Consider the following 26,110-nt stretch of genomic DNA (forward strand, 5'->3'; position numbering starts at 1 on the left):
GAAATATCAGGTCATACTGATCGATGTCTCTCCCATGCTGATGGGCCGTTGAAGTGATACAAATATTTTTCCTGCTAAATTCATCCAAACCGAATGGCACGCTATATTAACCCTTAAACACCTACTGGATGTATCATACGTCAACTAAAATTGTCTGTTGGGTGCCAAGTGGACATACCGTACGTCGACTACAAAAAATTTCGACCTTCAGTCAACTTTGACTCGACCGAAATGGTCGAAAAACGCAATTGTAAGCTAAAACTCTTACATTCTAGTAATATTCAATCATGTACCTTCATTTTGCAACAAATTGGAAGTCTCTAGCACAATATTTCGATTTATGGTGAATTTTTGAAAAAACTTTTCTTACGCCCGCGCGGTAACTCAGCCGAAAATTTCAGAAATTCTTTCGTCATTTTGTCGTAATTTTTGCACTGTTCTATATTAGCCGTTACATAAAGTTTTATATATGAAAATGTGCACAATTTCATGTACAATACAACAAAAAATAACTCATGGTTGTAGCTTTTATCAGTTTTGAAATATTTTCATATAAATCACGATAACTGCCAAAATTTCAACTTTCGGTCAACTTTCACTCAACCGAAATGGTCAAAAAACGCAATTGTAAGCTAAAACTCTTACATTCTAGTAATATTCAATCATTTACCTTCATTTTGCAACCAATTGGAAGTCTCTAGCACAATATTTCGATTTATGGTGAATTTTTGAAAAAAACTTTTTCCTTACGCCCGCGCCAGAAATTCTTTCTTCACGTTGTCGTAATGTTTGCACTGTTTTATATTAGTCGTTACATAAAGTTTTATATATGGAAATGTGCGCAATTTCATGTAGAATACAACAGAAAATAACTCATGGTTGTAGCTTTTATCAGTTTTGAAATATTTTCATATAAATCACGATAACTGCCAAAATTTCAAGCTTCGGTCAACTTTAACTCGACCGAAATGGTAAAAAAACGCAATTATAAGCTAAAACTCTTACATTCTAGTAATATTCAATCATGGACCTTCATTTTGCAACAAACTGGAAGTCTCTAGCACAATATTTCGATTTATGGTGAATTTCTGAAAAATAAAACTTTTTCCTTACGTCGCCGCTGATAACTCGGCCGAACATCTCAGAAATTCTTTCATCATGTTGTCGTAATGTTTGCATCGTTTTACATTAGTCGTTACATAAACTTTTTTATATGAAAATGTGCGCAATTTCATGTAGAATACAGCAGAGGATAGCTCATGGTTGTAGCTTTTATCAGTTTTGAAATATTTTCACATAAATCACGATAACTGCCAAAATTTCAACCTTCGGTCAACTTTAACTCAACCGAAGTGGTAAAAAAACGCAATTGTAAGCTAAAACTCTTACAATCTAGTAATATTCAATCGTTTACCTTCATTTTGCAATAAATTGGAAGTCTCTAGCACAATATTTCAATTTATGGTGAATTTTTGAAAAAAACATTTTCCTTACGTCTGCGCGGTAACTCGGCCGAACATCTCAGAAATTCTTTTGTCTCGTTGTCGTAATATTTGCACCGTTTTATATTAGTCGTTACATAAAGTTTTATATATGAAAATGTGCGCAATTTCATGTACAATACAACAGAAAATAACCCATGGTTGTAGCTTTCATCAGTATTGAAATATTTTCATATAAATCACAATAAATAGAAAAAATTCGACTTTTGGTCAACTTTAACTCGACCGAAATGGTCGAAAACTGCAATTGTAAGCTAAAACACTTACAGTCTAGTAATATTCAATCAATTAGCTTCATTTTTCAACAAACGGGAAGTCTCTAGCACAATATTTCGATTTATGGTGAATTTTTGAAAAAAACATTTTTACGTCCAGTGGCGTTTAATTCATGCATCATTTTGTGATAATATTTTCTCTGTGTTGCTTTGATCGTTTTACAATTTGTTATATACCAAAATCATAGCAATTTAGTGTACAATACAACTAAAAAAATTAACTCATTTGCTTTTAACACGTTGTGCTTACTGCGTGATTTGTATACAATTATATGAGTTTTTTTTCGCTGTCATATATTCCAATATTTATATATGATAATGATATCTTTTTCATTTCTGATGGTTGCATACTAAACTTCAGGCAATGACAAAAAAAAGGAGCCAAAAATGAACTCTTTAATCTTAAAAACTAAGCGTGCTGTGATATTTTGAAAAAACTTTTTTTCCGCTTCGGCGCTAACTCACCGAACGCCGCCGGCATACGGGAGACGTTTTTGTAAATAGAGGCTCGGCGTTTAAGGGTTAATACTCATATTAGTTATCCTGTCCATCACTCAAAACCTGTTATAGATACTCATATGATGATGGCCATCCATTGAAGGTTAAAGTATACAGGCAGTCCCCAGTTTTCAGTGGGCTCGGTTATCAGCGATCTGGTTTTACGGGGCTTGTCTAGCGACGAAAATCAGCAATTTTTGGTGCCGAAATGCACTGATTTCCTCTTATCGGCTTCGATAATTGGGTATTGGCTCCGATACATACCTAACAGAGGCGCCGATAACCGAAAATTGGTGATTGTCGGCATTGATAAGCCCCAAAAATCACCGGTTTTCAGTTATTGGCGATTTTCGGTTATCATCACACTGTCAGAACAGAAACCCCCCTGATAACTGGGGACCTTCTGTACTGTATTTGGTGTAATTATCAAAATAGGCAGTTATAGGTGTTTTTAGAGGAGGTCTCAATTATTCGCAAATTTTAGCTATTCGCCGGCAGTTGTGGTCCCTAACCCCCGCAAGTACCAGGGGTCTACTGTATTCTCAATTCAATTACAAAGGTGACTATGTATACTTAATAGGGGGTTATGGCTTACATTGTCTTCTAGCACACCTCAGCTAGAGCAGTATTGCTTTGTGCCTTTTACTTTTCATCTATTCTGTAATGTCCTTTGTCCCATTTTCAATTTTCCATCTTGCATGACACACACCAATTTTTAGCAGGAATAAAGAGAGGAAATACTCTCATCAATATGGCTTTTTGGGTGCAAACAGCAGGTTGGTGTATACTGCCCTGTCTTGGCACACCAGATAATACCATGGTTAAAAGGCTTGTAGTAAAGTCATACTGTTAAGTTAAAACATGATTTTAAAAAAATATTGATTTTTCAGTACAAACCAATCATTTACATTAGTTTACATTAAGGGTCTTTATGAATCCTAACATGCCATTCCTTATTTAAAAGTTGATCATCTGCTGCCTGGACATCTGTACTGTGCATTGGCCTTCATTGTTCTTGGGCCTGAATCGTAGTTTTTGTGGGAGGGACAGATTGCTGAAGAAAACCCCCAGGTGTAGCTGACTGAAACATAGGAGCTGACTTAAAACACATGGGATTGCAAATACCCTAGTACAATATTCCAAGGCTGTCATGTAAACAGGAGGGCTTGTATTATATGGTGGAAATTATACTAAAGACATCAAAATAAGAGCCCATTGATTTCAAGTCCAATTTAAAATTTAGAGCAAATGTGGTCTTTAGTTATCTTATGTGTAGCAATGAGAAGCACAACCACCATGTTTATAGTTGGTTGTCTCAGCATGTGTGACAGTGAGGGTCATCAATCATTCATGTCCTAAGGTAGTCAACATGAAACAGAGAGGAGGGTAACCTTATATACTGTACTGGGAACTCCCGGAAATTGTGGAGATAATTTTAAAAAATCATATATGTGAAACTATGCCCGAATATAAGACTTGTTCATTCTTGTAACTTTTTGAAAGTTAGTTATAAAGGAGTTATACTGATTTTTAAAAGAACTTTTTCTGTGCCCTGCTGGCAACCTTGGGATCCAGTCAAGACCATTAACAGTCACTTGGGCTGTTTGTGGACATGAATTTTACAGAACGGGAATGTATATGAAACACACGAAACAAAGTAATGTTTAATGTGAAATTTATAATATGAATTTTCTTGAAAATATAAAAATGCACAAAATGCTGTAATTTGGCATTGACTTAAAGTATAGGAATCAGTTATTTTTAACATAAAAAAATACACATAAAATGCTGTAATTTGGCATTGACTTAAAGTATAGGAATCAGTTTTCTTGAACATAAAAAATACACATAAAATGTTGTAATTTGGCATTGACTTAAGTATAGGAATCATAAAAGTATACAAAATAAGTGTGATTATAAGCTAGAACAACAATAATACAGTAATGACTTATCAACTACTACAGAGGACAAAGTACTGGAAATGATAAATTCTAAATTTAATTAGTACTTGTGGGGCTAAGGAACATCTGACACACATTAACCTCTTGTGGAACTTTGGGAAACAATTCTTATTCTGTTTCATGCACAGGTGGACCTTACACACTGAACAGGCAATGGGTGACCTCATGATGTCCTTCTTCCTGCAGTTTGCCTTGGTTGTGATATATTGTTTCAGATTACCAGCTGTTTTACCTTTATAGCCAAATATCACCTTATCAGCAGTCTGTTTTGTTGTGGGCAGCACATGTCAGAATGCCATGGTTATAATTTGTGTTAAACAGTGGTATGATCTTATAAAACCTGTCATATGTACCTGCAACTTGTTCACGGTCATTGAAATGGATAAGCCGTTTCAGCAGCCTGAAATATTTAGAGGACATGACATTTGCCACTTGGGGAACTCTTATATTTTGCCCAATAATCTTCTAAAGAAGGGAATTACACAACTCTAATGTACAAGAGAATGGCAGTAAGATTGAAAATTTCATCCCTAGTTGTTGCAAAGGTAGTGTTAGTATCCTTCTGTTTTGCATACAGGCTAGTATGGTATTCAATGTGATGCAGATCATATGTGAACCACAAGGAAATATTCATACGTGGTCACCAAGCAGCTGGGCTGGAGGTGCACATATTCTGGCAGGGGTGTAGGGCTGATGTCCTCCTCTTACCACCACAAGGAAGTACAGTAAACCCCCTGTATTCGTGGGGGATGCATACCACACACCCCCCACAAATAGCTAAAACCCTTCTAAAAACACTTAGAACTGCCTATTTTGATAGTTCAAACACAAAACAAACTAAAAATGTTTATGCAGGTATTATCCTACTTATGATGGGGTTAGGTTCCAAAAAAACCCATAATTTGTTGGTAAAAACATATGAAATACCAAATTGCATCTCGAACATAGCCTAGCCTACATTAGGGTATTCGGTACCATGTATACATATACAGTATGGTAGCCTAGCCTACACTATAAAGTGTACTCTATACCACACAGTACTGTATAGTAATTATTAATATCAGCTAATTCTGGAGGTTCCTGCAAAGTGAAATTGGATAACAAACAAGATGGTATATTGTATACATAAACGGTAGCATAGCCTATGTTATACTGTACTCTATATTCACATATTGTATTACACAAACGTCAACATAACGAGTATGCATCTTTTCCATGGATCTTTTAAAATTTTATGCCTTGATTAACTTTTCTAGTAATATTGTACACATTCTTATATTGCTTTTGTATTATAAATTGCGATCATAGTGTCTCAATGTTTTGGTTTGGAAATCGTTTATGCAGTGTTTATTTCACCGCATTTAATTCAGTTCAGAGTGCTTTTCTTGTTTCTAGTTGGTGTAAATGAATCTCTAGATACTTTATTTATATGGGGCAAGGTTATTTCTGGATCGGGTCCCGTGTCAGCTGGTGAAAAAGTCCATTCAGCACTTATTTCTAGGTAATTCCGTTGCTAGATACCAGAGAAAGCTAAATGAAACGCTGGAGTTACTACCCCCAGAGCGAGCTCCATTAGATGGAGTCGTGTATGGAAAAGGGTGAACTATATAAACACGGAACCTTATCCTATAGAGATCCCAAAGTCAAAAGTCCCACCGAGAGGTGCCGTTACAAACCCATGCACCACTCGCGGATTGTACACAAATCACCGCTAGCCGCATTCCATTTCAGCAAGCACCTTTGTTCACACGTGATTTTGTTGTGCTCTTTATTTTGTGCTTTTTTGCATCGTTATGGCATCCTCACAAGGTTTTTCTCCATCAAAGTTGAGTACCAGTGTTTGGTTGTTGTTTGAGGCGATTGAGGCTCCGTATTTCCCTTTAGTTTAATAATTAAGGGGATTTATAACGCCTGTCTCGATCTTCTCTCGCGGCCTCACGTGACCTCCCTGGGAAGGTTCGCGGTCTTGGGTCGCCTTGTTTTTCAATCTTTTTTCACTGTTCCTCTTCATGTTTAGGATGTATTTCCTATTCGTGATGCCTAATTAAGTGATTTTGATTGATTTATTTTATTCTGTGTCCCTTTGCTTCGGGAAGTGAGGGCTGTCGTTTAGGCTACGGGCTACCCCCTCGGGCCTATTCGCCTCTTATCAATTCCATAACATGCCTTATTTTTGCCCTTCACTTCTCTTAGCTTCTGGGAATTTTATTTTCATTGGTACTGTTAAGATTGTTTAATTTTTACCCTTGTGTTCGGATGCATTTGATATATGTTGATTATTATGGATATTTCTTTTGTCGGAAGGCGGCCATTTCCCTTCACGTCCACATCGGGTTGGGTCTGGTCCTCCTCTTATACGTCTATTATTAGTTATTTATCCATTTATCATGGGTTGGTTGTTAGCTTTAGTTTTCCCCCATCCTAGTTTATCATGGGCGTTAGGCTATAGCCCCCCCCTTTTTCTATGAAAAAGGGATGGGTGGTCGATCATACGTATTCGTACGCATGACCATCATTGTGTTTTGTGTGCGTTTTTCCAGTATGGCGCTCTCCTTAAGTTTTGGCTGGGGTCTTTTCATCTTACGTTTTCCCTCTCCCTGTTTCGGCTTTTCGCGTAGGCTAATAAGCCTCTTGGTTAAGCTGGAATAGCGAGGGATGTCGCGTAGCCTACCCTAGTTCTGTCATTTCTTAAGGTTAGTTTCCAGCTTCTGGTTATATCGACACACCCTTACCCCTCCCCCCACCCAAATGCTCCCTCTCCCCTTGATTCGTTTTCAATCTAGTTAACTTATCAAGGCTTGGGAGCATTTCTATCCTTTTAGCCTATAGCCTGTGTCCCCTTCCTCTGCATTGTTTGGCCTGCCCATGGTACGGTCTCTGACCTTACCAGGCTTCACCCCTCTAGGGGCTGTTGGTGGCCGGGGGTGCTTCCCCCTCTCCCGTCCACCATCTTTTGGCCTTCTTTGCCCCCTCCTTCTGACCATGGAGGTTGTTCCTCCCCCTCTCCTGCTTCTCTCGCACTCACTGGGTAGCTATCTCAGCCAGCGAGTGGACGTGAGGGCCCGGAGTGTGCGATCCCACTCTCTGGTCGCTTCTTTACGGTTCTTCCTCCTGGTCTGTTCATCCCTCCCTTCCTTGCGTCAGGCCTCTTTTCCTCCGGCGTGTCTTCTTATTAGACGGCACTCCGGTTTGGATGTACTCGAGGCCAGTTAGTGTTTTCCACCTGACTGTCTTCGTGTCCGGGCCTTTGACGTTTCCCTTCTATTAGCTAACTACTGTCCGCTATGCTGTTATCCGGGGCGCATTCCTTGCTTCCCGCTCCGGCGGTTATAGTGTTTACCGGTCACATACCACCGTTATCGCTAGTCTCAGAATTTGATTCTCTCGTTGCCGGGAATGCGCCTACTCCGGACAGTTTTAACCTTCCCATTATGTTTTGTATCCGTCACATACTTTTAAGGCATGTTACTCCGGCTAGTTCCGGTGTGTTTGTTATGTTTTATTATGTAATTTATGTATGAGGTTTTATTTTAGTCCGGTTTCCTTCCGGGTCATTCCGGCAGGTTTCACGGTTCTATTATACTAGCGTGTTGCTTCGGCACACTACTCCGGCACCTTACACGGTGTACTCATAATCTCATACTTTTACAGGTGGTGCGCTGCCAAGAACAGGGGTGCTCCGCAGCCCTGCATCAGGCCAGCGGCCACAAAGTTTGTAGATCCCACTCCGGGTGTGCGGTCCACGTAGGGGATCTAATAGTTTGGCACCCTGACGGATGTGATGTTTGCTACGCTCTTTACGAGCAATCTATCGATGATTCGGTAGGTTTGTCATGCATCTTTCCTTTTTCAGCCAAACTGTATTTTATATGAATTACCAATTTTCTCCCCTTCGGTAAACCGCAATAATGTTATTCTTCTGGCAGGCTGACCGCAAGTCTCGCGATGCTTCACTCCAGGCCCTTAAAGTCTGGGTCAGCGGCTTCGGACGCAACGTAGGGGCTGGCAACCCCTACATACTCTCAAAGGACATCTGCAATGTCCTTTTTCCCGGCGCCTGGATCACAGCATCGGTCGCCGACGATGTTGCTGCTCCGTTGATTGCCAGGATTCGGGAGTTGACCCAGCCCTCTCCAGACGGTTCGGCCTTGAGCGGAGGTGTTTCCGAAGACGCGGCGGATCTTGATCTCGGCCTTGAATCTTCGAACATTGTCCCGGAGCATCAAGCAGGTAAGGGGGTAAGTGAGGCAGGTTCTTCCCTGTTTAGCTCTCCTTCTTCTACAGTTTCCTCCTTCAAAGGTTTCACTAAATCCCCATACCTTACGGACGGTTCTAGATCTACCGTCCCTAAGGTAAAGTCTGTAAGGAAAAAGACTTTAAAATCTCTAGCAGGTCGATCTGAGGTTCCCTCAGCGGCGTCACGGGCGGCAAGCCCCGTGCCGTCAATGAGTACGGCCTCCCCCTCCGGGAAGCAAGCAGGGTCCCAGTCACGGAAGGTGGTTCCCCCTCCTCCTACCTTCGATACGGACTCTTTCGTCGAGCTTCTTCTTGAGAGGATCGACGCGAGAGTCGACAACAAGCTTTCTGGACTTTCCGATTCGGTACAATCTCTTTCGGAAAAGGTAGACTCACAGCAGGAATTAATCCAAGGACTTGCCGATAGCGGACCTCGCTCAAAATCCCATTCTGTTCCTGACCCCTCCACTCTCCCTCCCTTCGACCTGGGGAATCCTTGGCGTCTTGCCCTTTATGCTCCCGAGCACGAAGGTACTCTTACCATAGAGGGTTTGGGCACAAGGAGACTGGAGGAACTAGAATTCCATCCTCCGGACCTGACATCTCCCTTCACAGGTTTTGCCAGGCTGAAGGAGGAGGTTTGGAATAGGTCTGATAAAGTCCCTAAGGAAACCGTTATCTATCCTAGGGACCAAGCCCAGACGTCTTTGATGAGGACGCTTACGGAGTGGCAAGCGGAGAACACTAGGCTCACACCAGCCAAAGGAGTGTTCACTATGTTCACTTTAGGTGATATTCTCCTTCCTCCTTGTACTTCGAAAGTGGCCTCTCTGACTAGTCAGGCTTGCTTAGAAGGTAAACCTCTTCCTCATCTCCGGGAGACGGACCCAACATCTCTCGTCTTTCCTGGAGGCACCGAGTTCTGGAAGGGAGCCCCAAATACGTTTACGGTGTCTCGTCTCGACCCAGACTGCACTTCTGACCTGTTCAGTGAGCAGCTCCCTAAGATCCCGGAGTCGCTCCTGAAGGCGGAAGCTGAAAGTAAGGATAGGCTCGCCAGGTCCTTGAACTCCCTGACTTTGGCAGAAGCAACTTCTTTGGTATACAGGGAAGATTCTTTGTTCCAGGTCTTGGCGAAATCTCTCTTGGCGAGTTTTCAACAAGACCTGTTTGACTTTGTAACAGCTCGGCTGGCCTCCCGGAAGCATATCTTTTCGGCAGCCACAGTACGTCATGAACCAAATAAGCTTCTGAAGAGTTCTATCTGGGGAGCTAATCTTTTCCCCCAAGAAGAAGTTGACGCAGTCTTATCTGAGGCGGCTAGGGTCAATCAGAGTCTCCGTTCTTGTTGGGGTCTGCCCTATAAACGGAAGCAGTCAGATCTTGCCGGGCCTTCCCCAAAGTCCGGCAAGAAATTTAAGAGATTCAAACACCTCCCGGCTCAGTCTTTTGTCCAGGCTGTCCAAGTTCCCTTACATGAACAACCATCAACCTCTTCCTCCCAGCCTCCGCCTCAGTATGTTCTGGTTCAGCCGGCACATCAGTCTCTTGCTGCCCCCTCCTACATCTCCTCCCCGGCTTTCAATGCTTCATATGAAAGCCAGGGGAAATTTCGCTCTGGGCAGTCAACCAGAGGCAACAGGCCCCGAGGCTATTTTAGGGGAAGGGGAGCCCCCCGCTCCTCTCCCAGGAACAGAGGAAGTCGAGGCTCCAGAGGAAGGAAGCAAACACCGGACCAATGACATATCTCCAGTGGGCGGGAGGCTGTACCATTTTCGGGCCCGGTGGACCTTCTGTCCCTGGGCTCAGAGTATAGTTTCCAAGGGCCTAGGGTGGAGTTGGATCGACGGTCCCCCTCCACCAGTCAGGTTTTACCAGACACCGACCAAGGATCTCGAGGACTTTGTGAAGGATCTATTACAGAAACAGGCCATCAGAAAAGTGAGGACACTGAAGTTCCAAGGCAGGCTCTTCAGTGTTCCCAAGAAGGGTTCCGACAAGCGGAGAGTAATTCTGGACTTGTCCCGTCTGAATTCCTACATTCGTTGTGACAAGTTTCGGATGCTTACAGTCTCCCAAGTTCGGACCCTACTGCCCCGTGGAGCCGTAACCACCTCTATAGATCTTTCCGACGCCTATTATCACGTCCCGGTTGCAAGAAGGTTCTCCCCCTTTCTGGGGTTCAGGCTCGGAAGGCAGGCATACTCTTTCAAGGTGATGCCTTTCGGCCTCAATGTAGCCCCAAGGATTTTCACCAAGTTGACAGACACGGTCGTGCAACAACTCCGGTCTCAAGGGATAGCGCTGGCCGCGTATCTAGACGACTGGATCATCTGGGCATCCAGCGTCGAGGAATGCCGGAGGGTTACAACCGTTGTGGTCAGCTTTCTGGAATCTCTGGGCTTCCATGTAAACAGGGAGAAGTCCCACCTGGTTCCGAGCAGTTGTTTTCAATGGCTAGGAATCCAGTGGGACCTGAATTCTCACAGGCTCTCTCTTCCACCAACCAAGAGGAAAGAGATAGCCAGAGCAACCAGGCAGTTTCTCAAGTCCAAACGAGCCTCTCGACGGGCCCAAGAAAGAGTCTTGGGCTCCCTTCAGTTCGCTTCAGTGACAGATCTGTTGCTGAAGACAAAACTGAAAGATATAAACAGAGTATGGCGAAGTCGAGCAAATATCAGGCTCAGAGACAAGGTGTCTCTGATTCCTCCCATCTTGAAGAAGAGACTCCGGCCTTGGTCAACTGTCAAGAGCCTGTCCAAGTCAGTTCCCCTTCAGTTTCCTCCTCCGGCGTTGGTTATCCACACAGACGCCTCCCTAAGCGGGTGGGGAGGATATTCTCAACACCAAGAAGTGCAGGGGACTTGGTCCACCATGTTCCGCCAGTTCCATATAAACGTTCTGGAGGCCATGGCGGTCTTCCTTACCTTAAAGAAGCTCCTTCCTCCCAAGAAGATTCATATAAGGCTGGTTCTGGACAGCGCCACAGTAGTCCACTGCATAAACGGGGGGTTCAAAATCCAGCCGGATCAACCAGGTAATGATTGCACTTTTCTCCCTGGCGTGCAAGAACAAGTGGCATCTGTTTGCCACTCATCTTGCAGGGGTCCGGAATGTCGTGGCGGATTCTCTGTCGAGAACGACTCCCCTCGAGTCGGAGTGGTCCCTAGACAGGGACTCCTTCAATTGGATCTGCGACCAAGTTCCGGGCCTGGAGGTAGATTTGTTTGCAACCAAGCTCAACAACAAACTCCCTCATTATGTGGCTCCCAACCTGGACCCTCAAGCTCTCTCCACGGACGCAATGTCATTGGATTGGAACAGGTGGAAGAAGATTTATCTGTTCCCTCCAGTAAACTTGTTGTTAAAGGTCCTTCACAAACTCAGGACATTCAAGGGTCAAGTAGCTCTAGTGGCTCCCTACTGGCCAAAGAGCAACTGGTTTCCACTTCTGCTGGAACTGAAACTTCGCCACATCCAAATCCCCAGTCCAAAACTGACACAGGTAGTACAAACTCAGACTGTGTCAGCTTCCTCAAGAATTCAAAATGCCTTGGCTTTGTGGACTTTATGAAATTTGCGGCTCAGAGGGATGCTAATGTTGATCCTATTAATACCATGTTCTTGGAATCAGATAAGCGGGTCTCTACTCTACGGCAGTACGACTCAGCAGTTAAGAAGCTAGCACTCTTTTTGAAGGAATCTGACGCTACAGTAATGACCACAAATTTGGCAATCTCCTTTTTTAGGTCACTGTTTGAGAAGGGTTTAGCCTCCAGTACTGTTACTACAGTCAAGTCGGCTTTACGGAAAGTATTTTTGTGCGGTTTCAAAATTGACCTCACAGATCCTTACTTTCCTTCCATCCCTAAGGCCTGTGCACGGCTGAGACTAGTAATCCGTCCACATACGGTTTCCTGGTTTTTGAATGACGTGTTGAAATTAGCTTTAGGTATCGACAATCAGTCTTGTTTCCTACCTTTCCTTGTTGAGAAAAACGTTGTTCTTAGTCAGCCTAGCTTCGGGTGCTAGAATTTCAGAGCTGTCTGCACTCTCTAGGGAAACCAACCATGTTGACTTCCTTCCATCAGGGGAGGTTTTGCTGATTCCTCACCCTAAATTCCTAGCCAAAAATGAAGATCCCATAAAATAGGTGGTCGCCTTGGAAAATTCTCCCCCTTCCTCAAGACCTGTCCCTATGTCCAGTTCATACATTGAGGGCTTATTTAGACAGGTCCTCTCACATCTCATCTGGGCCTCTCTTTATCAGAGAAGGGGGGGTTAATATCTCTATGCCTGCTATTAGACAACAGATCCTATACTTCATCAAACAGGCTAATCCTGACTCAGTCCCAAGAGTTCATGATATTAGGGCTGTGGCCACCTCCATTAACTACTTCCATTACATGAATTTCACGGATCTTACCAAGTACACTGGTTGGAAGTCACCCTTAGTTTTCAAACGTCACTATTTGAAATCTTTAGAAGCCCTTAAATTCTCAACAGTCGCGGCAGGGAACGTTGTCCCTCCCTCTAGAACCCTTTCTGATTCCTAGTCAATTCTTCCTCCACTGCCTCAGTTATCCCCTTACGGTCATTACAGTCAGGCATGCCTTGATCTTGTCCCCTGACCGTGTTATCTGTATTTTTGTCCAAGTGACACATTTATGTTATAATGTTTACAGTTTTGTATAATTAATTTAAGTATATTTTTACATTGTCATGTTAATTTTAAGCTCCCACCAGTTCCAATTGTACATTACTTGTTATTATTGCTAGCAATTAAATTGTTCGGTGGACCTTTGGTCTTCTGTTCCCCTTACATTTTGTTATCTCTTACAGTATAAGAATGATATTTATTTCTCTGTTAATTTTTCACCGGCTGACACGGGACCCGATCCAGAAAAGGGATTTTGACAAAGGAAAAATCTATTTCTGGAGAGGGGACCGTGTCACCCGGTGACCCACCCCTATCGTATGTTGTCTCCCTCCCATAGTAAACATCATTCTAGTGGGGTGGTGCTTTCATGGAATGCGGCTAGCGGTGATTTGTGTACAATCCGTGAGTGGTGCATGGGTTTGTAACTGCACCTCTCGGTGGGACTTTTGACTTTGGGATCTCTATAGGATAAGGTTCCGCGTTTATATAGTTCACCCTTTTCCATACACGACTCCATCTAATGGAGCTCGCTCTGGGGGTAGTAACTCCAGCGTTTCATTTAGCTCTCTCTGGTATCTAGCAACGGAATTATCTAGAAATAAGTGCTGAATGGACTTTTTCACCGGGTGACACGGTCCCCTCTCCAGAAATAGATTTTTCCTTTGTCAAAATCCCTTTTTTCGTTATACGAAGTGTTTTTAAGTGGAAATATAACTAAAATATGTCTTGTTGTGAAATTAATTTATCTGTTATTTTCATTAATAGATGACGAATGATGATGGCCATTTGGGGGTGTTTGTTTTGTGTAAAAAATTCAAGATTCTGTTTGCTATTTTCACTTGATTTCACCATAATACGAGCTTGACATATTTATCGTCTATCGGCACAAAAATAACAGTAATGTGTTCTTTCATGCCCAGTAGCTTTGATTAAAATACTTTTTTTCCAATTTTAATTACGATCGAGTTTCATTCATGTTGCTGATGCACGATAATTTATAGTATGGTCATTAGCGGCTTGAACGTTGTTTTCTCAGCTTCAGCTACAGCTTGCAGCCTAAATTTAGCAGCGTATTTCCTTGACGATCTTTTATCCATACCGACTAAGGGTATAATGTAAAAATATATTAGTCCGATTCTACTTAACGTCATTTGTGCTATAACCTACGGTAATTGTTTATTACCGTATGTTGGTTGAAATACCAGGTAAACGGCTGTTGTTGTCCAATTCGGGTATAAGCCAAACAACAGTTTCTCGGTCGGTTGTTTATGGCTGTACGCATTTACACGAGTATAACATTACTGGCAATACTTTTATCAATCTCTCTCACATTTTTTAACTAGAAGATGGGATAAACAGATGGAGGGAAGTTTGTGTATTGTAATTTGGTCTCTCTCGCCGCCTGGTTATGCTGCTGCCAGCGCCCGTGCAAAATTTAAAGATATCTTATAAATAATATTGTCGTATCGGTATTAATTGCTTACCCCATTGCAAAATCAAATTATCGTCAGGTGAATTATCGTAACTCGAGCATTACCCGAGTATTTTAAGTTTTATCACAAAAAGTGCATTTAGTCATGAAAATGAGATGAAAATACAGTAATTAGTGAATATTTCTCAGTGAAAAATACTGCGAATGGGCGAATTTTCCGCGAATAATTGGTAGATATGTTCCATGGAGAAATCCATGAATACATGAGTCTGTGAATTGTGAGAACGCGAATACGGGGTGTTTACTGTACTCCTACTTTCCTGAGAGGGGTCATCATTGAGGCCTGCATGGTCTTGCTTATGGCCTGTGACACAATGAGGCGGCTTTTCTTCTCTCTCTGTCTCTCTCTCTCTCCCTCTCTGAGTTGTCAGACACTATATGCATTTTGTAAATACAGGTTGACCATCACTAATTCAGTGCTAATTTTGGCTAGCATAATTTCATATTTCCCCAGTCACACCAACCTGCCACTGTTGTTTGTTGGTGCTACTTGTGTGCGCACATACATACATACCCTACTCACATGATTGCATTTATCTTTTGGTTTATAAGAAAAATGAGAAAATGCGGGAAAAATGTAGATGAGAATAGCATAAAATATAAATAAAAAATCATAAGCGTAACAGCACAAATCAGAATAAGCTGTAGGAAGTTTTTCGATGCTAGCGAATGAGTTTGTGGGTTCATACGTACCCTACTCACATGAATGCGTTTCTCTTTTGGGTTGTCAAGGTAAAAATGAGAAAATACATTAAAAATTTAGATGTGAATAGCATAAAATATAAATAAAAAATCATAAGTGTAACAACACGAACCAAAACAAGCTGTAGGAAGTACCCTACGCACACAGTTTCATTAATCTTTTGGGTTGTAAAAGTAAGCATTTCTCTGATTGAAGGGTAATCCTCGACCCGTCAAATTTCAGCAAACATATTGTTTGCTGAAATTTTTATATATACTATGCTTAGTTAATTTTTGGGAGCTCAGGAATGAAGGAATTTAACTGTTGGTCTACCTAGCTGATTGGCTAATCTGGGGAGCCATCAGAGAAGAGAGCTGATGAAATCTGAGGGTGGTAGTTGACAGACCCCAGTCAAAAGGTTTCTTAATAGGAATAAGTCCCACCTTACATCCAGCAGACTTTTTTGAGGCTGGGACTTTGTTGGGCTGCTCTTCATAGCCAGCTGTCTCTTCCCAACAGCACTCTAACCAGAATAAGGAAGGACCTAAGAAGATTCCTTCCATAACCCAGCTTTTCTTGATGACAACTGGAACAAAGATGGGGATTATTACAGTTTGGGTCCATGATAGATCTAATCCTGAGATTGTGACTGTAGGGTTTAAACGGACTCTGGCTCTCACATGCCAGGAAAAGGCTTTGCGATTGCCTTCAGCTGAGATTGGGACGATACTCTGTCCATAGACCTAGAAGGGGTCTCTGGCAAACAGGCTGACCTGACGGAGTACATTAGTTACAGGACTATATATAATCCTCAGGTAAGGTTCCATAATGGAAGTCTAATGTATGGTTGCCAAGACATTCCAAAATACCATTAAATCTACATATTCTCCTTCAAACAGTAGTGCTGATTGACCATACAGGAAAATAAGTAGTTTTTCCATTTACCTAGCCACTTAAGATAACACCTTTGAAGATGTGGTTGAAAGTTGATACATGAGCTTCCTAGACCATTTTTTCTACTTGGAGATTTGAACAGCAGACATCCATTATGAAATGCTGATTTGGCAAATGCAAAGAAAAGCCATAGAACATCATTCATTGAAAATGAGGACATTGGGGTTCTTAATAAAGGTGAACTTACTTCCATACAAAGCCAGGTACTTTTGTCATGCATTGACATTTCCATATTGAATTGCAAGTGCCTTATTGATTTTTACTGGAAAATATTACACAACTGGCATGCAAGTGATCAGGTACCTGTTATAACTGAAAGTAATAATTTCCAACTTGAGAACAGTCACTTAATGTTGCCTGGAAAAGCAGACTGGTTGAAATTCCAGGAATCAATTTAAATGGAAGACAATACAGAAGAGTTCCAGAGTGTTGATGATGCTGTCAGCATATTCAGAGGAACTCGGCACACACTTGTCTGTTCCAAAAACCACAGGTTTGCTGCATAGATGATCTGTTCCTTGGTGGTCACCACAACATCTGTTATTACATTGAGCTACAAAGCCTGTGTTGACTAGGTGCTGTAGAAACTGCCTTCAACAACATATAATCTGCAAGTTACTCTACAAGAGATGCAGAGTATCATTCTGATGCTCAGTAAAAGCAGCTTGACATTGATCTTAGTAAGCTTTTGTTTCTTCAGTGAGTGAAAAAACCCCTCATCTGTCTGCAAAAGTTAATAAAATTGCAGGCAAACTTACACCAGATCCACCTATAGTTTTAAAAATCAGTGGTAGGTACATTGCAAGTGCCATGGAAGTGAGTAATGCATTGGGGAGCATTTGAGAATGTTTCATAAAAATTGAAAGACTGCAGGTTACTGATATTGAAATAGAGAACAACAGTCACATTACTTTACAGTCAACATACTGTGATACAGCCCCTGGTCCTGATGAAGTGGTAAAGCATCCATGTAGCAACACTAAATTTTTCATAATAAGTGTTATAAATGAAACATGCCATTACAACAGTTACCCAACATTTTAGGAGTTATCATTAATTTTAGCCTTTTTGAAAAATGGGATGGACACATTTTTAAATGTTAGTTGTCATCCAGTTACATTGACCTCTTGTCTGTCTAAAATCATGAAAAAGATAGTCAGTGCAAGATGTATGGCTGTTAGTAAAGAAAGATATTCTATCAGCTTATTGGTAGTAGCACTCATATTCTTAATTACGTTATCCACAGACTTTGTTGATGATCTTTCAGTTTCATTTGCAGGATCAGGAATATCCACGGTCCAAAGAAAATTTCAACATTCAATATATCACATCACCAAATGTGCATATTTAAAAATGGCAAAGCAGTCATCTTTCATTCTGTTGTATTTGTGGACACAGCCACACCTGGATTTAAATTAATGGTCAGAGAATTCCTTGTGAGGAAGAACTCAGTTCCTGGGCTTAATTTATAACCAGAGGTTAACATGGCTCTCTCATCTTAGGATCATTGCTATCAAATGATTTAGAAGTTTTAAATATTATGTCTCGGAGTGTATATCATCAGACACTTATAGGACTGTGCAAAACACTTATTTTATCCTTAAGAACTTGGGGTTGTGAGGTATATTTTTCAGCTACCCCTAGCTACTTAATAATTGTAGATTCTGAGCACCTTGCTGGCATTAGATTAGCTACTTGGGCTTTCAAGTCCTTACCCATTTCAAGAGTTTTGGTTAATGCAGGATCTCTGCATCTCCATTGCCAGCCTTCAATCATCAGATACTGGTGTAGGTTACAGAAGCTTCCAGGCTCCCTGGCATTTGAAAATGCAAATAGGAAGAACCTCTTCAGATTATGTGAAGATCACTAATTCCCCACAGCTATATTGACTTCATGTGAAACAATTGTCAAATACACAGTAATTTGAATTTTCACAGACACCATGCCCTGCTTATCAGAATTCTAGTAATCCCTCCCTAGATACTTCCAAACCTTCCTGGCTTCTCTGAGTGTCAGGCATTTGTTGATTGAGTGCCCCAGCCATGGGGATCTCAGGAATCGATTTCTCTCTGAAGCTTTTGGTGGGGATGGGAGGTACTTCCTTATGAATATTCTCACAAAGGATCTTTCATGTGGAGCCAGTGGTAATTTGTATATTAGAATCACTAATTCCCCACAGCTATATTGACTTCAAGTGAAACAATTGTCAAATACACAGGAATTTGAATTTTTACAGACACCATGTACTGCTTATCAGAATTCTAGTAATCCCTCCCTAGATACTTCCAAACCTTCCTGGCTTCCCTGAGTGTCAGGCATTTGTTGATTGAGTGCCCCAGCCATGGGGATCTCAGGAATCGATTTCTCCCTGAGGCTTTTGGTGGGGATGGGAAGTGCTTCCTTATGAAGATTCTCACAGAGGATCTTTCATGTGGTGCCAGTGGTAATTTGTGTATTAGAAGCTGGTTTTCCTGATAGTTTTTTAAGAAATTTAATTTAAAAGATATTTTTTATTGTTTAACTCATAAGAATTGATTCATTTAAAGTTTTAATTTTGTAATCAGTTTAACCCTTAAACGCCGAGCCTCTATTTACAAAAGTGTCTGCCATATGCCGGCGCAGTTTGAAAGTTAGCGCCGAAGTGGAAAGAAAGTTTTTTCAAAAAATCACAGCACGCTTAGTTTTTAAGATTAAGAATTCATTTTTGGCTCCTTTTTTTCTAATTGCCTGAAGTTTAGTATGCAACCATCAGAAATGAAAAAAATATCATCATCATATATAAATATTGGAATATATGACAGCACGAAAAAAAAATGTCATATATAATTGTATACAAATCGCGCTGTGAGCAAAACGGTTAAAGCTAATGAGTTATTTTTTTTTTGTTGTATTGTACACTAAATTGCGATGATTTTGGTATGTAACAAATTGTAAAACAATCAAAGCAACACAGAGAAAATATTATCACAAAATGATGCATGAATTCGTAATGTGCGGACGTAAAACATTTTTTTTTCAAATATTCACCATAAATCGACATATTGTGCTAGAGACTTCCCGTTTGTTGCAAAATGAAGGTAAATGATTGAATACTACTAGAATGTAAGAGTGTTAGCTTACAATTCATTTTTCGACCATTTCGATCGAGTCAAAGTTTACCGAAGGTTGAAATTTTGGCACTTATCGTGATTTATATGAAAATATTTCAAAACTGATAAAAGCTACAACCATGAGTTATTATTTGTTGTATTCTACATGACAGTGCGCACATTTTCATATATAAAACTTTATGTAATGGCTAATATAAAATGGTGCAAAAATTACGACAACATGACTAAAGAAATTCTGAGATTTTCAGCAGAATTAGCGCGCACGGAGGTAAGGAAAATTTTTTTTTTTTTTTTTTTTTTTCAAAAATTCACCATAAATCGAAATATTGTGCTAGAGACTTCTCGTTTGTTGCAAAATTAAGGTTAAATGATTGAATATTACTAGAATGTAAGAGTTTTAGCTGACAATTGCATTTTTCAACCATTTCGGTTGAGTCAAAGTTGACTGAAGGTTGAAATTTTGGCAGTTATCGTGATTTATATGAAAATATTCCAAAACTGATAAAAGCTACAACCATGAGTTATTTATTGTATTCTACATGAAATTACGCACATTTTTATATATAAAATTTTATGTAACGGCTAATATAAAACGGTGCAAAAATTACGACAAAGTGACTAAAGAATTTCTGAGATTTTCAGCAGTTAGAGTGCGCAGACGTAAGGAAAATTTTTTTTTCAAAAATTCACCATAAATTGAAATATTGTGCTAGAGACTTCTTGTTTGTTGCAAAATGAAGGTAAATGATTGAATATTACTAGAATGTAAGAGTTTTAGCTTACAGTTGCATTTTTCAACCATTTCAGTCAAGTCAAATTTGACCGAAGGTTGAAATTGTGGCACTTACCGTGATTTATATGAAAATATGTCAAAATTGATAAAAGCTACAACCATGAGTTATTTTTTGTTGTATTCTACATGAAATTGCACAAATTTTCATATATAAAACTTTGTGACGGCTTATATAAAACTGTGCAAAAATTACGACAAAGTGACTAAAGAATTTCTAAGATTGCAAGAGCCTGACGCCGTCTCTTCCAAACGTGTGTGTTCGTGTGTTTGTCATCCATTGAAGTGGCGAGACGTTTGGCGTCTTCACATACAGAAACATACACACAGTTTGATACAGAAGATTCGTTGGAACATTATGAGTACATGATTAGAATGCTTGCATGGCAATGCAAGTAGTGGTGATTGTACATACATCAAGACAACAGTGGTTAGGAAGAAACAGACGGAAATATTGTATGGTTGAAATCGCATTCCTTTAGAGAAAGAAAACGAGATGCTCTTGTTGTCTTGTCCACTCCGATGGACGACGAACACACAAACACACACGTGTTTGGAAGAGACGGCGTCAGGCTCTTACAAAATTTTCAGCAGAGTTAGCGCGGACGTAAGGAAAAAGTTTTTTTTTTTAATTCACCATAAATCTAAATATTGTGCTAGAGACTTCTCGTTTGTTGCAAAATGAAGGTAAATGATTGAATATTACTAGAATGTAAGAGTTTTAGCTTACAATTGCATTTTTCGACCATTTCGGTCGATTCAATGTTGACCGAAGGTTGAAATTTTGGCACTTATCGTGATTTATATGAAAATATGTCAAAATTGATAAAAGCTACAACCATGAGTTATTTATTGTTGTATTCTAAATGAAATTGCACACATTTTCATATATAAAACTTTATGTAACGGCTAATAGAAAACAGTGCAAAAATTACGACAATGTGACTAAAGAATTTCTGAGATTTTCAACAGAGTTAGAGCGGATGTAAGGAAAAAGTTTTTTTCAAAAATTCACCATAAATCAAAATATTGTGCTAGAGACTTCTTTCTTGTTTGTTGCAAAATGAAGGTAAATGATTGAATATTACTAGAATGTAAGAGTTTTAGCTTACAATTGCATTTTTTCAACCATTTCGGTCGAGTCAATGTTGACTGAAGGTTGAAATTTTGGCACTTATCGTGATTTATATGAAAATATGTCAAAATTGATAAAAGCTACAACCATGAGTTATTTTTTGTTGTATTCTACATGAAATTGCACACATTTTCATGTATAAAACTTTATGTAAAGGCTAATAGAAAATGGTGCAAAAATTACGACAACATGACTAAAGAATTTCTGAGATTTTCAGCAGAGTTAGCTGATGTGTTCTTTTGGGATAAGAAAGAAATTCGCGCATGCGCAGCTGGGTCACGCTTGTAAACAAAACAACAGCGTGATCCGTGAACTCCCAGCATCCCTCAAGCCGCGATTTAAAATTTTTCGCAAACGAGGGCTATAAGTATTTTTCCGCGAATATTTAAAAAAACTTTTTGTAGTCAACGTATTTTATGTCCACTCGGCAACCGACAGACAACTTTTGTCGACGTAAAATACGTCCAGTCGGCGTTAAAGGGTTAATTGATGTCGGCACGAGTGACCTTTGATGTTATAATGCTAGATAATTTCCAGTAATTCATTTGCTTATCCTCATCATTATACTATTGTTGTGCCTGACATATTAGTTTCCCTTCTTACCTGCGTATTTCTTCTGAGTTGATGTAACAGTCGTCCACAGCGTCTCTTCCGCAGTCAGTCACTTACGAGACTGTTATTTCGAAGGTAATTAGATTAGGTAATTATATCTCTCAGGAAGGCGTAATGGAGACGAATTGGTAGCTTATTACTTTAATGATGAAAGTTAACTACAAACTCTTAAGTACAATTTACGGTTACAGTTACTATCTTGAAATCACTCTTGCTAGACAGTTCAGTTAAGTCTGTTTGGGGCTACGAAAGAGGGGGAAGCTGCGTCTTCTCTTATGGGTTGACTGAGACTCGAATGCCCTTCTACTGGCTTCTGGCTTCTCTGGAACCCCTCGTTTTTCTTGTTATCTTCCAACTCCTCCTTTTCAGTTCCCCATTGGAAGATTTTATCTGTAGGGCCTCCCCTCGAACAGCTTGATGGGGAAGGATGGTGGTGGGTGTTGTTAAAATCTCTCCTTAGAGGATTTGATTGGAAATGACCTCAGGAGGAGGTGTAAAGGACTCCTCCCTAGAATGTTTGATTGGAGAGGTGTTGAACTACATCACTTTGTCCAGCCCCCTTTTCCTTGGAATTTCCATGTAAACGCCTCCTGTTGAAGGCGGGGTTATAGATATGGCTGGAATGTTAGCTTCTGATGAGGTGGTGAGTGATCCTTAGCCAGCTAAATCACGAGGCCACAGTTTCCGGATTTTACAATCGGTTTTATGGGCCTGGGCATGATGTACTCACTCATTGTTTTGAGTTCGTGCAAGATGGTTTTTTTGCGGTTTGCTTACTCAGCACTTCTAGCCTCGCAATACACAACAACCAAGGCTTAATTGTTGTTCTCTCTCTCTCTCTCTCTCTCTCTCTCTTTTGCTTTCCTATCTAATTTTTTCCTATACCATTACACTATTACAGTATAGATGTGGCCATGGGCTACAGCCCTAATACTCTGATGTCATGAATGAGGTGTGGTGCTGAAAACCCTTATGAACAAAGTCAGGTGACTATAAACCCAAGAGGGCTCAAAAGGAAAATCAGCCTCTAGAGGATGACAGGCTATTGGAAAAAGGAATTGGTAAGTAAATATGAGGGAATAGAAAATAACATGTTACCCCTAAAATTCAGTTGCTAGCAGAGAGCTGGTATGAATTTGTTACTCATTTAAATATTTGGAGATCAGAAGATTCCACAGCTGCACTTGGCAAATTATTCTGCATTTTATTTGTGGATAAAGATGAAGCTCTTAGCAAATCAAGTATTAAACCTGATGGTAGAAAATTACACTTGTTACAGCTGCAGCCTGCCTACTGTTGTGAACAAAATGGCTAGGTCTGGTAAAGAAGAGTGCAGAGGATGTTTGTCATTGTAGTACATTCTATGCAACAAGCAAAATGAACTCACTTTGTCTCTGCCACAAGTCAACATTAAGAGTTGGTGAAATGAATTTGACTGGTGACATAACTATCCAAGAGTTTGAGATGAGAGTCAGGACCAGAAGACCATGCTGGAGAACAATACTCCAAACAAGGTAGGAGGAAAGAGTCAAAACACATTGATATAATAGCTTCATCACGAGACATTCGAAAACATTCGTGGAAGATACCAACTTTTTGAGTAACAGAGCATGTAATATTGTGTGTTATCAAAAGTTACACCTAAAATCTTACAAGTCACTGAAATTTAAAACTGTACCATTCAAATTTAAATCAGGTTGCAAAGGCAAAAAGGTTATGGGTCGACTAGCTATTATACTTTGAGTTTTTGCAGGTGCCACAAAGCCTACTCCATTCCTGATTATGCACCAGATCTCTGTTCAAGGATTCTGCTACCACACACCTTATGCACAGAAAAGGAACAACAGGTAGAACAGCATCATTAGTGTATGCAGTCGGGTTGTTCTCCAGACTTTGCCACATGTTACTAGTAGAGATAATGAAGAGCAAAAGTCCAAGAACACTACCTTGAGGAACACCTGAGATGACATCAGTAAAGTTACTCTACTGGCCATCAACACAGACTCTTTGGGTTGCACCTATTGAAAATTAATGTAAAATATCAAAAGAGCCACCAATTCCCCATAATCTTAACTTGAAGATAAGTGCTTCATGATTCACATGGTCAAAGGTTGCTCTGAAATCTAGACCGACCATGCATGCCTCGGCACCATCATCAAAAGCAGTTTCAAGACCGTGGATATTGACAAGAGTGCATCACAGGTTCCAAGGTCTATACAAAACCCAAACTGTAATGCTGGTAGCAGGTTATTATCTTCAACAAACCTACAAAGACAAAGAACACTGTCTCAAAAAACCTTTGATAAAACAGGGGCAATTGATATCAGCCTATATTCAGAGGGTCATGACAATGGACCGTTTCCCGTCCTCCAAATGGGGAAAACTTGCAAGGCCAGGTAACCTTCTGAAAACAGTAGTAATCTTGGTGGAAATGAAATCAGCATTGTTTTTAGAAGCTGTGAAAGATTCTGTTAGGGTTTATGTCTATACTGCTGTCAAGGTCCAGAAGCAAAGTTTTGATTTCTCAACACCTGGAGGCCATTGAACACAACTCAGGCTCTGGAAAGCATGACTGAGGCAACACCACATATTCACTACACTGTTTGCTCACAGAGACTTGAGCCAAAAGTTCTGCCTTCTGTTCAGGACAATATACAGCAGTTCCATCAGTCCCTACAAGGGGAGGCATGCTTGAATCAACTCCAAAGAGTGATGACTTAAGTGTAGGTCATCACTTTTGGTCGTCATCACTGGAGAGTAAGATCTTCACATCATTATAAGCTCCCTCAGCTCTCGCATAGACCACCTGAACTTGAAATCTAAGCTCAGTGAAGTATGCTGCAAAGAGTCTGATAGGTTGTTCCTCCATAATTGATAAGCTTGTTGTCCACAGAAGGCAAGCTTACATTGAGCATTAATTCACTGCTTATCTTTAAAATGAAACTTGAGGATTTTAGAAGGTATACATTTATGTATTGGTCAGGGAAGGAAGGCTTATTGTATTTATATAACTCCTTTGGATTTAAGTTATTACCAAGGTGAAATGGAAGTTGACATTAATGGGTTATTCATGGTTTAATATTTGAAATTATTTATAGAAATGTGTAAAACTGACAAGCTCATGTAGTTCAGGTACTCGGCTATCATGGTGGTTTGATTTAAATTCTAAGTACAGAATTTGATATGATGGGCAGACAAATGTGTGAATAGGTTTGCTTACTCCAGTTTCAAACACTCAGATGACTGTGGGTTAGTGTAGTGTTGGTGCAATGCAGGTTTATAGGACTGGGCTTGTTAATTCATTATTGTAGATACTGTAATGTACACAAAGAGTGCATATTAGAACCCTCCAGTTCCTTTCACATTGCAGTTGAAAAAGTACCACAAATCTTGAGTTTTTGCATTTTTCCCACCTATTGAAGGCATCATTCTGAGACAGTTGTGACTTGGCATTAAATCAAGCCTTGAAAAGTCTTGACGCAGTGATCCTTTGTGTAATGGAGTTGCTGGATTTCTCTCGGCACATCTCGTTTCACTGTTTTTTGCAAGAATTATGCAAGATGTTGGAGGCTTTGGAGATACCTTGAGATGTTTTAATTTTTCTTGTTCGTGTGAGTACTGTACCAACTTCTTAATTTTCTATAAGACAAAAGTAATGAATAACTTTGATATTGCCTCCCCCCAAGGAGCAGAGGTAATATAAGTGGTTTCAGTTCTATGTGAACAAAATGTTATGTAAAATTTATTGTGTCATAACTACAGACATCTTATTTTACTTTGATGGATTCTTTGTACCCTCTTTCTGTTTTTATTAGCCGTTTCCATCAAGGGCGTTTCTGTTGATGGATACTGTACAAAGAGGAAGACTAGACTTCATTTTTGTATTGTTGTGTCTAATCTCTGCTAGTACTGGTGTGCCAAGCAGTATAGCATCATTAAAATAAGTTTCACAATTTGAAATATGAAAATCACACAATATTTCCTATTTGTTCTTGTTCATATTTCACTTAATCACTGTTTCATTCATAGGTGGTTTTAGCAGTAGCACAACTTTATCAGCACATAGCCCCACGATCTGAAGTATCCCAGGTAGCCAGAGCATTGGTGAGGCTCTTGAGGTCCCACCGTGAAGTCCAGGCAGTTGTCCTTACTAATATTGCATCTATGTCTACTCGTCGAAAGGTATGTAAATTGAAGCAGTCT

At 40.3% G+C, this 26,110-nt stretch overlaps 1 protein-coding gene across 1 annotated transcript in view; it reads left to right on the forward strand.

Moving 5' to 3' along the window:
• Positions 1 to 26,110, forward strand: part of rb (adaptor related protein complex 3 subunit ruby) — an 819,028-nt gene that overhangs the window by 295,088 nt on the left and 497,830 nt on the right. The window contains exon 8 of the mRNA XM_067101830.1: positions 25,937 to 26,089. Coding sequence (XP_066957931.1) covers positions 25,937 to 26,089 — 153 coding nt within the window. The remainder of the gene's footprint in view (positions 1 to 25,936; positions 26,090 to 26,110) is intronic.

Source organism: Macrobrachium rosenbergii, chromosome 58 (assembly GCF_040412425.1).
Source record: "Macrobrachium rosenbergii isolate ZJJX-2024 chromosome 58, ASM4041242v1, whole genome shotgun sequence".
NCBI classification, from domain to species: Eukaryota; Metazoa; Arthropoda; class Malacostraca; order Decapoda; family Palaemonidae; genus Macrobrachium; species Macrobrachium rosenbergii.